The sequence below is a fragment of the Urocitellus parryii genome, chromosome 6 (assembly GCF_045843805.1).
Source record: "Urocitellus parryii isolate mUroPar1 chromosome 6, mUroPar1.hap1, whole genome shotgun sequence".
NCBI classification, from domain to species: Eukaryota; Metazoa; Chordata; class Mammalia; order Rodentia; family Sciuridae; genus Urocitellus; species Urocitellus parryii.
Window position 1 is genome coordinate 12,853,481 of NC_135536.1, and position 12,592 is coordinate 12,866,072.

At 42.7% G+C, this 12,592-nt stretch overlaps 1 protein-coding gene across 1 annotated transcript in view; it reads right to left on the reverse strand.

Moving 5' to 3' along the window:
• Window positions 1-491: 491 nt before the first annotated feature.
• Window positions 492-12,592, reverse strand: part of Golga5 (golgin A5) — a 43,829-nt gene continuing 31,728 nt past the window's right edge. Inside the window, exons 11-13 of the mRNA XM_026394224.2 lie at window positions 12,223-12,328; window positions 3,026-3,089; window positions 492-942 (exon numbers count right to left, since the gene is read on the reverse strand). Of these exons, the coding sequence (XP_026250009.2) occupies window positions 862-942; window positions 3,026-3,089; window positions 12,223-12,328 (251 nt within the window). The 3' untranslated portion in view covers window positions 492-861. The remainder of the gene's footprint in view (window positions 943-3,025; window positions 3,090-12,222; window positions 12,329-12,592) is intronic.

Here is a 12,592-nt window from a genome sequence, read left to right on the forward strand (position 1 = left end):
CTCTGCACTGAAATGAAAGCGCACAGTTGCTAGAACAGATCTGTTCCTGCGTGCAACAAGCAGGGGCTGTGGATGCCATAAATTAACCCAAGGTATAGGCTGGAGAAATGGAAAAGAGGAGGAAGTCAATGGAGTGTAGACAAGAGTCTAATACGGAGGACGGCATGGGATGGAGGGGCCTCCTGCTCTGGATGGAAGAAGGGAGAGGAAGGTCCTCAGGCAAGAGCTTCCTCTGGGGAGCAGCAGCAATCCTCTAAGGTCACTTAGGAGTGATTTCAGCTGTGATTTCAGGCTCCACTCAACTGAAATCCATCTGCAAAGGTCATATTTATTTAATGGGGATGAAAAACCATTAATTAAAAAAGAAAAAATGCACAGTAAATTTTATTCATATATTTACAAAAAGATTTACACCAGTCAGGTCGTTAACATATAAAAAGTAAATCTCTATCTGCAAAGTTAAATATATGAAAATACAAAGGCAGACTGAATTACCAAAAAAGAAAACTTTTTATTTTTATCAGTAAATACAATTTCCCTGATTATAACCCATAATCAGTGTCACCTAAAATACAGGGAGGTCTGTACAAAGGTGAGCAACCCCAGTATCTACATATATTAAGACCATTGGACTCAAAAAGCAGAGCTGAGCTTGTTGAATTATGTCTGTTTTAGAAACTCTTACCATTTGAAGGAAACAAGAGGGAGATGTAGGTAGTAGAGTAGTTATATAATAACTTAAAAAGTTAAAAGCTGTAGTGATAAAACCATCTTGTGCACCCTCCTCAGCAGTTTAGGCAACTGGCCTTCCCGAAAACTCCAGGTTTAGTCAAAGACAATCAGCAAAACAACTGGGCTCTTTCATTTGCCATACGGTTGGTCATGGTGCATTTCTGGTGTGTAAGTCAACAGGACAATCATGACCCAGAGGTGAAGCAAAGCCTAAAAATGGGGGAAAAAACAACAAACAATGTATAAATAAGTCAAGTCTTTCCCTCAGGCCCGCTGAGTAGTGCACTGAGGGAAGGGCAGTGCCTCCTGTCTCAGCACCCTTGTGGAGGCACCAGATCTCAAACAGCAGCTCTAAACATGTTTACTGGATGAATAATGAAGGAACAAATGAACAACTACAGGAGCTCAGTGCAGGAGGGTCATCAAGAGGTGCTACGCCTACAGACTTCTCAGCAGAGAGCAGTCAAGCCCTGAGCTTCAACACCTTCCCAACACATACACACCGGAGCGCAGACAGCCAATCAGGGGATCATGCAGAGTAGAAGGCAGGATTAAAATCATTAGATATACAGGGAGTTGACTGAAAGACTTAGTGAAGAGGAGATGGGGAAATATTCTTTTATTTTTGGTACCAGGGATTAAACCCAGGGTCGCTTAACTACTGAGCCACATCCCCAGCCCTTTTTGTATTTGATTCTGAGACAGGGTCTCATTGAGTTGCTTAGGGCGCAAGTTGCTGAGGCTGGCTTTGAACTAGCGATCCTCCTGCCTCAGCTCAGCCTCCCAAACCATTGGGATTACAGACATGCAACACTGTGCCTGGCTGGGAAAATGTTTTTTTTTTTTTTTTTTGTAGATGGACAGAAAACTTTATTTGTTTATGTGGTGTTGTTGAGGATGGAACCCAGTGCCTCATATGCTAGGCAAGTGCTCTGCCACTTTCCCCAGCCTTGGGAAAATATTCTTGACAGGAGTAATGTGTCAGTGTCACGGGCTGATTTAGGGCATATATACAATCCAGTGACAAATCTCTCTAATTCCCCCAGGGTAATGCTGAAATGATGTGAGAGGCTTCCTTAATGCCTCATCACCTTGGAGTGTTCGACATGTGGCATCACATGCTGGCAGATGGTATCTGTGAATCTGAAAAACTCTACCTGGGAACTGGTCCCAGTGGGGTGTGTTCTGAATCCTTTCTGATGCCATTCTTTTTTTTTGTTCTCCCCATCCTCCCTCCTTAAAAACTTTTTATTTAGAGGAAGAATTCTTCCCTCTAGTGGTTCACATAGAAATTTCTTTTTAAGTAGATTTTTATTTCTTTTCAAGAAATCAGCCCATCTTAATTCAACCCAATCATTATGAGACACACCCAGCCAGCATTGTGAGCGGGCTTTTGAGGCACACAAGACATATGCAATGGCATTCTGAACCACTTGACCATCTTATTAAAGCTTAGAAATCTGGAGGGAAGAACTGGGATTTGGCTCAGTGGTGGAGTGCTTGCCAAGTATGTGTGGGATCTCACGTTCCATCCCTAGCACCACAAATAAGTAAATGAATAAACAAACTTAAAAAAAAAAAAAAAGAAAAAGAAAAAGAAAAATCTGGAAGGAAATATATGAGCTTTGACATCTGTTTAGAAAACAAAGCAAAACACATGAAAATAATTTAAGCAACTTTATAACATCAAGATAAAAAGGCAACTAATAATTTTTACTGTACTTTTATCAGTATAGGGGCTTAAAATGGAGGTAACTATTCAACTGCACTTAAATTTTATTTGTTGGAAAAGCCTTTGAACAATTTATGTTCTAGACATAATGAACTGTTTACTTAAGAAATAAAGTATTTTTTGAGAGCTTGTTTGGAGGTTCTAGCAGGGGAGCGCAGCTACTCGTATACCCTTGACCGAAGAACGGTTCTCCTCTATCGGGGAAGGTCGTCCTCTTCGACCGAGCGCGCAGCTTCGGGAGGGACGCACACGGAGCGGTGAGGGAGGAAGAGGACACCCGCCTAGCCAGCCAGATCAGCCGAATCAACCCTGGCGATCAATGGGGTGACAGATGTCGCAGCCAGATCGCCCTCACATCCTAGAAATAAAGTATTTTTTCTTTTCTTTCTTTTTTTTGGTATAGTGCTGGAGCAGAACCCAGGGCCTCAGGGATGCTAGGCAAGTGCTCTACCAGAGCTACACTACAGCCCTAAGGAAAGAAAACTTATTACCAAAAATAAGAGTTATTCTCTTTCAAAAGTGACTGCTAAAATATCAACAAGACCGGCAGCTGTTACTTACCATATAGATGATTACAAACACTCGAGCTATGGGGTATCTTCGGAGAAAAATTCCCAGACGAATACTGTGCAAACAGGGGAGAGAGAGAAGAGAATTACATGCAAAGACAAATCTTGCTGTATTATTATTATTCAATAATTTGGCAAATCAAAACTATTTATATAGTCATCATAGAACAATGATTTTTACAGTAGATTGTTATGGTTACTTCAGATAACCACATAGAAATGTCATAGTTATTATTTGGGTTTTGGCTGTTAAACTTTAGCATAAGGTATTTCTATTAATTCTATAACCACAAATACAGAAGGTAAACTTGGTCCCTCTCTAAATAATTTTTCTATTAGGAACAAAAGAAGTTACAAAAGATGAGGCAAGCCACACGGAAAAGGAGAGTCTGGTTGGTATTAACTGGTAAACAGCTAATCTGGAAGCTTTTGCGTGGATATGTGCTTTCAAAGGATGAGGCTGTAGACACTCAGTGAACACCTGAGTAGATGGGTGGAAGCCTGTGACGTCCTGACCATGTTACCCACACCCTGCCCTGTTCAACATTCTTTCCCTATTAAGATGGACGCATGTATAAACAACTTTCTGCTTTTTTTATTGGCATCAGCACAACACATTGCACTACATATGCTAAATACATGAAGAGTTGAAATTCATGCACTTAGTTTGGAGATAATTACTATATCTTAGTATATCATTCTTATTATTTTTAATAATATAGCTCTATTCTGACAAGAAAGGTCAGAAAAGACTACTATATTATATAAAATTTATTAACTTATTATTTTTAATAATATAGCTCTATTCTGGCATTCTGAACCACTTGACCATCTTATTAAAGCTTAGAAATCTGGAGGGAAGGACTGAGATTTGGCTCAGTGGTGGAGTGCTTGCCAAGTATGTGTGGGATCTCACGTTCCATCCCTAGCACCACAAATAAGTAAATGAATAAACAAACTTAAAATTATTGATCCAACATGGCGGCCGGCGAGGAAGCAGCGACTCCAACGTCTCCACTTTAACGGGATATGAAAGACTCATCGAAACAGCTGCAGCCTAGCTACGGAGGAACTTCTAGCATAACTTCCTTAAGAGGAGAGCTGCCGTGAACTGGTAGGTTTACTCGAAGTGATAGGTTGCCCCAGAGAAGTGGATCTTGGAAGGCCACGCGGGCACAGAGGTCTAGTCCCCCAACCATCAGCCGCTCCGGCAGGCGGCTCCCCCTGGAGGCCTAGCTCTCGCCCTGGGAGAAGCGGCCCCACCCGCCCGCTTCCTAACCAGGCGGCCACAGCCACTCAGCGATAAAGGTGCCCACGTGGTGGGTGCAGAAGTTAAGTCCTGCAGACGCCAGCCACCTTTGCAACCCCCGGGAACCCTGAGTGGCTTGGCCCGCCCCGCCCGAACCGGCAGTCATCCGCCATACGGGCTCCCCCGGGAGGCCTAGCTCTCGCCCTGGGAAAAGCGGACCCACCCGCCCGGTTCCTAACCAGGTAGCCACAGCTACTCGGCAATAAAGGTGCCCACGTGGCGGGTGCAGAAGTTAAGTCCCGCAGACGCCAACCGCCTTTGCAACCCGCGGGAACCCTGAGCGGCTTGGCCCGCCCCGCCCGAACCGGCGGCGGGTGCAGAAGTTAAGTCCCGCAGACGCCAACCACCTTTGCAACCCGCGGGATCCCTGGGCTGCTTGGCCCGCCCCGCCGGAACCGGCAGTCCTCCGACATACAGGCTCCCCCGGGAGGCCTAGCTCTCGCCCTGGGAGAAGCGGCCCCACCCGCCCGGTTTCTAACCAGGTGGCCTCAGCTACTTGGAGATAAAGGTGCCCTCGTGGCGGGTGCAGAAGTTAAGTCCTGCAGACGCCAGCCACCTTTGCAACCCGCGGGATCCCTGAGCGGCTTGGCCCGCCCCGCCGGAACCGGCAGTCCTCCGACATACAGGCTCCCCCGGGAGGCCTAGCTCTCGCCCTGGGAAAAGCGGCCCCACCCGCCCGGTTCCTAACCAGGCAGCCACAGCTACTAGGCAATAAAGGTGCCCACGTGGCGGGTGCAGAAGTTAAGTCCTGCAGACGCCAGCCGCCTTTGCAACCCGCGGGAACCCTGAGCGGCTTGGCCCGCCCCGCCTGAACCGGCGGCGGGTGCAGAAGTTAAGTCCTGCAGACGCCAACCGCCTTTGCAACCCGCGGGATCCCTGAGCGGCTTGGCCCGCCCCACCCGAACCGGCAGTCCTCCACCATACGGGCTCCCCCGGGAGGCCTAGCTCTCGCCCTGGGAAAAGCGGCCCCACCCGCCCGGTTCCTAACCAGGCAGCCACAGCTACTCGACAATAAAGGTGCCCACGTGGCGGGTGCAGAAGTTAAGTCCTGCAGACGCCAGCCACCTTTGCAACTCGCGGGAACCCTGAGCGGCTTGGCCCGCCCCGCCCGAACCGGCGGCGGGTGCAGAAGTTAAGTCCTGCAGACGCCAACCGCCTTTGCAACCAGCGGGATCCCTGAGCGGCTTGGCCCGCCCCGCCCGAACCGGCAGCGGGTGCAGAAGTTAAGTCCTGCAGACGCCAGCCACCTTTGCAACCCGCGGGATCCCGGAGCGGCTTGGCCCGCCCCGCCTGAACCGGCAGTCCTCTGCCATCCGGGCTCCCCCGGGAGGCCCAGCTCTCGCCCTGGGAGAAGCGGCCCCACCCGCCCGGGTCCCAACCACGCGACCGCAGCTACTCGGCGATAAAGGTGCCCCCGCAGCGGGTGCAGGAGTTAAGTCCTGCTGATACCAGCCGCGTTTGCAAGCCGCTGGCACCCAGTGCGGCTTGGCCCGCCCCGCCTGAACCGGCAGTCGGCCTCCACCATCCGGGCTCCCCCGGGAGGTCTAGCTCTCGCTCCGGGAGCAGCCCCCTGCAAACTAGGCGAACCTTCGACCCATCGGGAGGTTAGGCCCAGCAACCTGCGGAGTGATAGAGGTGCCCCTCGTGCCTGCTGGGTAGGCGGACCTTTGACCGACCAGCAGAGCAGACCTAGGGCCTGCCAGCGTGGTAGACGGATCACACCAATTGGAGGAGGATCACAGCCACTACATGCCCTGCAAGGGTGATTATTCAACTATACAAGAGCAATATAAATAAATAGAGGGAAAGTTTCAAAACACAACAGTTTCACCAAGCAGAAAGAAACGCCAGCAGTATGAAAAGACAAGGAAAGAAAGGACCACAGGCAATGCAGGTCAACTCAACTTTAGAAGAGGTAATAGGTGCAACAGATGGAATGTCAGAGAGATCAGGATATACATGCTTCAGATGATCTGGAGTCTCAAGGAAGACATGAGACAGCAAAATCAGATAATGAAAGATCACATTGACAAACAAATCCAGGAAGTAAAAGATCAATTTCACAGGGAGATAGAGGAAATAAAAAACAAACAAATAGAAATACTAGAAATGCAGGAAAAAATAAACCAACTTAAAAACTCAATTGAGAATACTACCAGCAGAGTAGATCACTTAGAAGAGAGAACATCAGACAATGAAGACAAAGTATTTCAACTGGAAAAGAACATAGACAGCTCAGCAAGTCTGCTAAGAAACCATGAACAGAACATCCAAGAAATATGGGACAATATCAAAAGACCAAATTTAAGAGTCATTGGGATACAGGAAGGCACAGAGCTCCAAACCAGAGGAATACACAGCCTATTCAATGAAATAATACGAGAAAACTTCCCAGACTTGAAGAATGAGACAGAATCCCAAATCCTAGAAGCCTACAGGACGCCGAATGTACAAAACCATAAGAGATCCACACCTAGACACATTATAGTGAAGATGTCCAACATACAGAATAAGGAAAGAATTTTAAAAGCTACAAGGGAAAGGAAGCAGATTACATTTAGGGGTAAACCAATCAGGATAACAGCTGATCTCTCAACACAGACTCTGAAAGCTAGAAGATCCTGGAATAACATATTTCAAACACTGAAAGAAAATGGGTTCCAACCAAGAATCGTGTATCCGGCAAAATTAAGCTTCAGGTTAGAAGATGAAATTAAAACCTTCCATGATAAACAAAAGTTAAAAGAATTCGCAGCTAGAAAACCATCTCTTCAAAAAATCCTTGGCAAAACATTGCAGGAAGAGGAAATGTTAAATAACATTGAAAACCAACAATGGGAGGTAGGACAGTAAAGGGGGGAAAGTAGTCAAAGAGGATAACAAATCAGGTTTAGTAACATCAACAAACAAATATGGATAGAAGTACAAACCATATCTCAATAATAACCCTAAATGTCAATGGCTTAAACTCACCAATTAAGAGACACAGGCTAGTAGAATGGATCACAAAACAAGACCCAACAATATGCTGTCTACAGGAGACGCATCTGATAGAAAAAGATATCCATAGACTGAAGGTGAAAGGTTGGGAAAAATCATACCACTCATATGGACAGCGGAAACAAGCAGGCGTGTCCATACTCATATCTAATAAAATAGATTTCAAGCCAAAGCTAATCAAAAGGGATAAAGAAGGACACTTCATACTGCTCAAGGGAACCATAAACCAACAAGACATAACAATCATAAATATATATGCCCCAAATAATGGTGCAGCGGTGTTCATCAAGCAAACTCTTCTCAAGTTCAAGAGTCTGATAGACCACCATACAATCATCATGGGAGACTTCAACACACCTCTCTCACCACTGGACAGATCTTCCAAACAAAAGTTAAACAAGGAAACTATAGAACTCAACAACACAACTAATAACCTAGACTTAATTGACATATATAGACTTTACCACCCAACATCAAGTAGTTACACTTTTTTTTCAGCAGCACATGGAACCTTCTCAAAAATAGACCATATATTATGTCACAGGGCAACTCTTAGACAATATAAAGGGGTAGAGATAATACCATGCATCTTATCTGATCATAATGGAATGAAACTGAAAAATCAATGATAAAAGAAGAAAGGAAAAATCAAGCATCACTTGGAGAATGAACAACAGGTTGCTGAGTGACATATGGGTTATTGAAGACATCAAGGAGGAAATTAAAAAATTCCTAAAGTTAAATGAAAACACGGACACAACATATCGGAATCTATGGGACACATTGAAAGCAGTCCTAAGAGGAAAATTCATTGCTTGGAGTTCATTCCTCAAAAAAAGAAAAAAACCAACAAATAAATGATCTCATACTTCATCTCAAAATCCTAGAAAAAGAGGAGCAAAACAACAGCAAAAGAAGTAGAAGGCAAGAAATAATCAAAATCAGAGCTGAAATTAATGAAATTGAAACAAAAGAAACAATTGAAAAAATTGACAAAACTAAAAGCTGGTTCTTTGAAAAAATAAATAAAATTGACAGACCCTTAGCCATGCTAACGAAGAGAAGAAGAGAGAGAACCCAGATTACTAGCATACGGGATGAAAAAGGCAATATCACAACAGACACTTCAGAAATACAGAAGATAATCAGAGACTATTTTGAAGCCTTATACTCCAATAAAATAGAAGATAGTGAAGGCATAGATAAATTCCTTAAGTCTTACGATCTGCCCAGATTGAACCAGGAGGATATAGACAACCTAAACAGACCAATAACAATAGAAGAAATAGAAGAAACCATCAAAAGACTACCAACTAAGAAAAGCCCAGGACCGGATGGGTATACAGCAGAGTTTTACAAAACCTTTAAAGAGGAACTAACACCAATACTTTTCAAGCTATTTCAGGAAATAGAAAAAGAGGGAGAACTTCCAAATTCATTCTACGAGGCCAACATCACCCTGATTCCGAAACCAGACAAAGACACTTCAAAGAAAGAAAACTACAGACCAATATCTCTAATGAACCTTGACGCAAAAATTCTCAATAAAATTCTGGCGAACCGGATTCAAATACATATCAAAAAAATTATACACCATGATCAAGTAGGATTCATCCATGGGATGCAAGGCTGGTTCAATATACGGAAATCAATAAATGTTATCCACCACATCAATAGACTAAAAAATAAGAACCATATGATAGTCTCGATAGACGCAGAAAAAGCATTCGACAAAGTACAGCATCCCTTTATGTTCAAAACTCTAGAAAAATTAGGGATAACAGGATCATACCTCAACATTGTAAAAGCAATATATGATAAGCCACAGGCCAGCATCATTCTGAATGGAGAAAAATTGAAGGCATTCCCTCTAAGATCTGGTACAAGACAGGGATGCCCTCTCTCACCACTTCTGTTCAACATAGTCCTCGAAACACTGGCAAGAGCAATTAGACAGACGAAAGAAATTAAAGGGATAAAAATTGGAAAAGAAGAACTTAAATTATCACTATTTGCAGATGATATGATTCTATACCTAGCAGACCCAAAAGGGTCTACAGAGAAGCTATTAGAGCTAATAAATGAATTCAGCAAAGTGGCAGGATATAAGATCAACACGCATAAATCAAAGGCATTCCTGTATATCAGCGACAAATCCTCTGAAACGGAAATGAGGACAACTACTCCATTCACAATATCCCCCAAAAAAATAAAATACTTGGGAATCAACCTAACAAAAGAGGTGAAAGATTTATACAATGAAAATTACAAAACCCTAAAGAAAGACATAGAAGAAGACCTTAGAAGATGGAAAAATATACCCTGCTCATGGATAGGCAGATCCAACATCATCAAAATGGCGATATTACCAAAAGTTCTCTATAAGTTCAATGCAATGCCAATCAAAATCCCAGCTGCATTTCTTGTAGAAATAGATAAAAGAATCATGAAATTCATATGGAATAATAAAAGACCCAGAATAGCAAAAACAATACTAAGCAGGAAGTGTGAATCAGGCGGTATAGCGATACCAGACTTCAAACTATACTACAGAGCAATAGTAACGAAAACAGCATGGTACTGGTACCAAAACAGGCGGGTGGACCAATGGTACAGAATAGAGGACACAGTAACCAATCCAGAAAACTACAACTATCTTATATTTGATAAAGGGGCTAAAAGCATGCAATGGAGGAAGGATAGCATCTTCAACAAATGGTGCTGGGAAAACTGGAAATCCATTTGCATCAAAATGAATCTGAATCCCTATCTCTCGCCTTGCACAAAAGTTAACTCAAAATGGATCAAGGAGCTTGATATTAAATCAGAGACACGGCATCTGATAGAAGAAAAAGTTGGTTATGATCTACATACTGTGGGAGCAGGCTCCAAATTCCTCAATAGGACACCCATAGCGCAAGAGTTAACAACTAGAATCAACAAATGGGACTTACTCAAACTAAAAAGTTTTTTCTCAGCAAAAGAAACAATAAGAGAGATAAACAGGGAGCCTACATCCTGGGAACAAATCTTTACTCCACACACTTCAGATAGAGCCCTAATAACCAGAATATATAAAGAACTCAAAAAATTAGACAATAAGACAACAAGTAACCCAATCAATAAATGGGCAAAGGACCTGAACAGACACTTCTCAGAAGAGGACATACAATCAATCAATAAGTACATGAAAAAATGCTCACCATCGCTAGCAGTCAGAGAAATGCAAATCAAAACTACCCTAAGATACCATCTCACTCCAGTAAGATTGGCAGCCATTATGAAGTCAAACAACAAGTGCTGGCGAGGATGTGGGGAAAAGGGTACTCTTGTACATTGCTGGTGGGACTGCAAATTGGTGCAGCCAATTTGGAAAGCAGTATGGAGATTTCTTGGAAAGCTGGGAATGGAACCACCATTTGACCCAGCTATTCCCCTTCTCGGTCTATTCCCTAAAGACCTAATAAGAGCATGCTACAGGGACACTGCTACATCAATGTTCATAGCAGCACAATTCACGATAGCAAGATTGTGGAATCAGCCTAGATGCCCTTCAATAGATGAATGGATTAAAAAAATGTGGCATTTATACACAATGGAGTATTACTCTGCATTTAAAAATGACAAAATCATAGAATTTGGAGGGAAATGGATGGCATTAGAGCAGATTATGCTAAGTGAAGCTAGTCAATCTTTAAAAAACAAATACCAAATGACTCCTCTGATATAAGGGGAGGAAACAAGGACAGGGTAGGGACGAAGAGCTTGAGACGAAGATTTTCATTAACAGGGTTGAGAGGTGGGAGGGAAAGGAAACAAGAAGGGGAATCGCATGGAAATGGAAGGCGATCCTCAGGGTTATACAAAATGACATATAAGAGGAAAGGAGGGGTAAGACAAGATAATTCAAATGGAAGAAGTGATTTACAGTAGAAGGGGTAGAGAGAGAAAAGGGGAGGGGAGGGGAGGGGAGGGGAGGGGGGATAGTAGAGAATAGGACAGACAGCAGAATACATCAGACACTAGAAAGGCAATATGTCAATCAATGGAAGGGTAACTGATGTGATACAGCAATCTGTATACGGGATAAAATTGGGAGTTCATAACTCATTTGAATCAAACTGTGAAATATGATGTATGAGGAACTATGTAATGTTTTGAACGACCAACAATAAAAAAAAAAATAAAAAATTATTATATTATATAATAATTTATAAACATCAAGAAGCAAAAGTACATAGGTTATTTAGATATGAACTTTATCAAGGCTATATACAAACTGCTAAAACATTTCTCAATTAGGTGGATGTCTGCTAGTGCAAAAAATTATATGTAAATATAATACTATATACATTTTATGTATTCTTTATGTGCTTTGAATAAAAATATCCTGTTCAGTTAGATACAGCAACATCTTTTCTTCTAGCCATACATAAAGTAGTGGGATAAAACATTCAAATGGATAATTTTACATGAAGGAGAGGGTTTCTCAATGAGATTTAATGAGAACTAGTTGTACCAAGAAGAGAAATGGCCAGGGTTAGAAATTTCCAATAAAGTGTAGGCACTGGCAGACCTCTTTAAGCAACTTCATGGCATTGAAATATCACAAAAGAAGTCCAGTAAATGTCACCTGAAATTTCAGCTCTGCTGGATGGGACTCAACTGTGGACTGTACCCACTAGAAGGCTTTTTTTTTTTTTTTTTTGGTAGATGGACACAATACAATGCCTTTATTTATTTATTTTTTTATGTGGTGCTGAGAATCGAACCCGGGTTGTGCCCATGCTAGGCGAGCTCTCTACCGCTGAGCCACAATCCCAGCCCATAGAAGGCATTTTAAAAACAGTTGATCATTCATCCTGACAGGTACTGCTTACCTAAACTGGTCAATGGAACTAGCCGCTTTGCGAACTTTTCCATACATTCCTGCTAGGTTAGTTTCTGCATCATTAAAAAGAACAGGAACATTTCGCAAACGTGTACCTATTTAAATAAAAAAAAAATAGATTAATATACTGACACCAAAAGCAACATCCTAAGAAAATTACAGTTGGAAATATATTGTACGTGGATGGAATTCTCCAGGCCAGCCTTCTAAGCATCATACGCAAAGTAGATGAGACCATGAAGACAAGACAGATAAATCCAATTACAGAAAATGTTTAAACTTCCATATACACAAAAATAAAACAAATAAAAATGAAGAAAATAATTTTAGCAAAAATCAAAGTTTATGAATATCCAGCG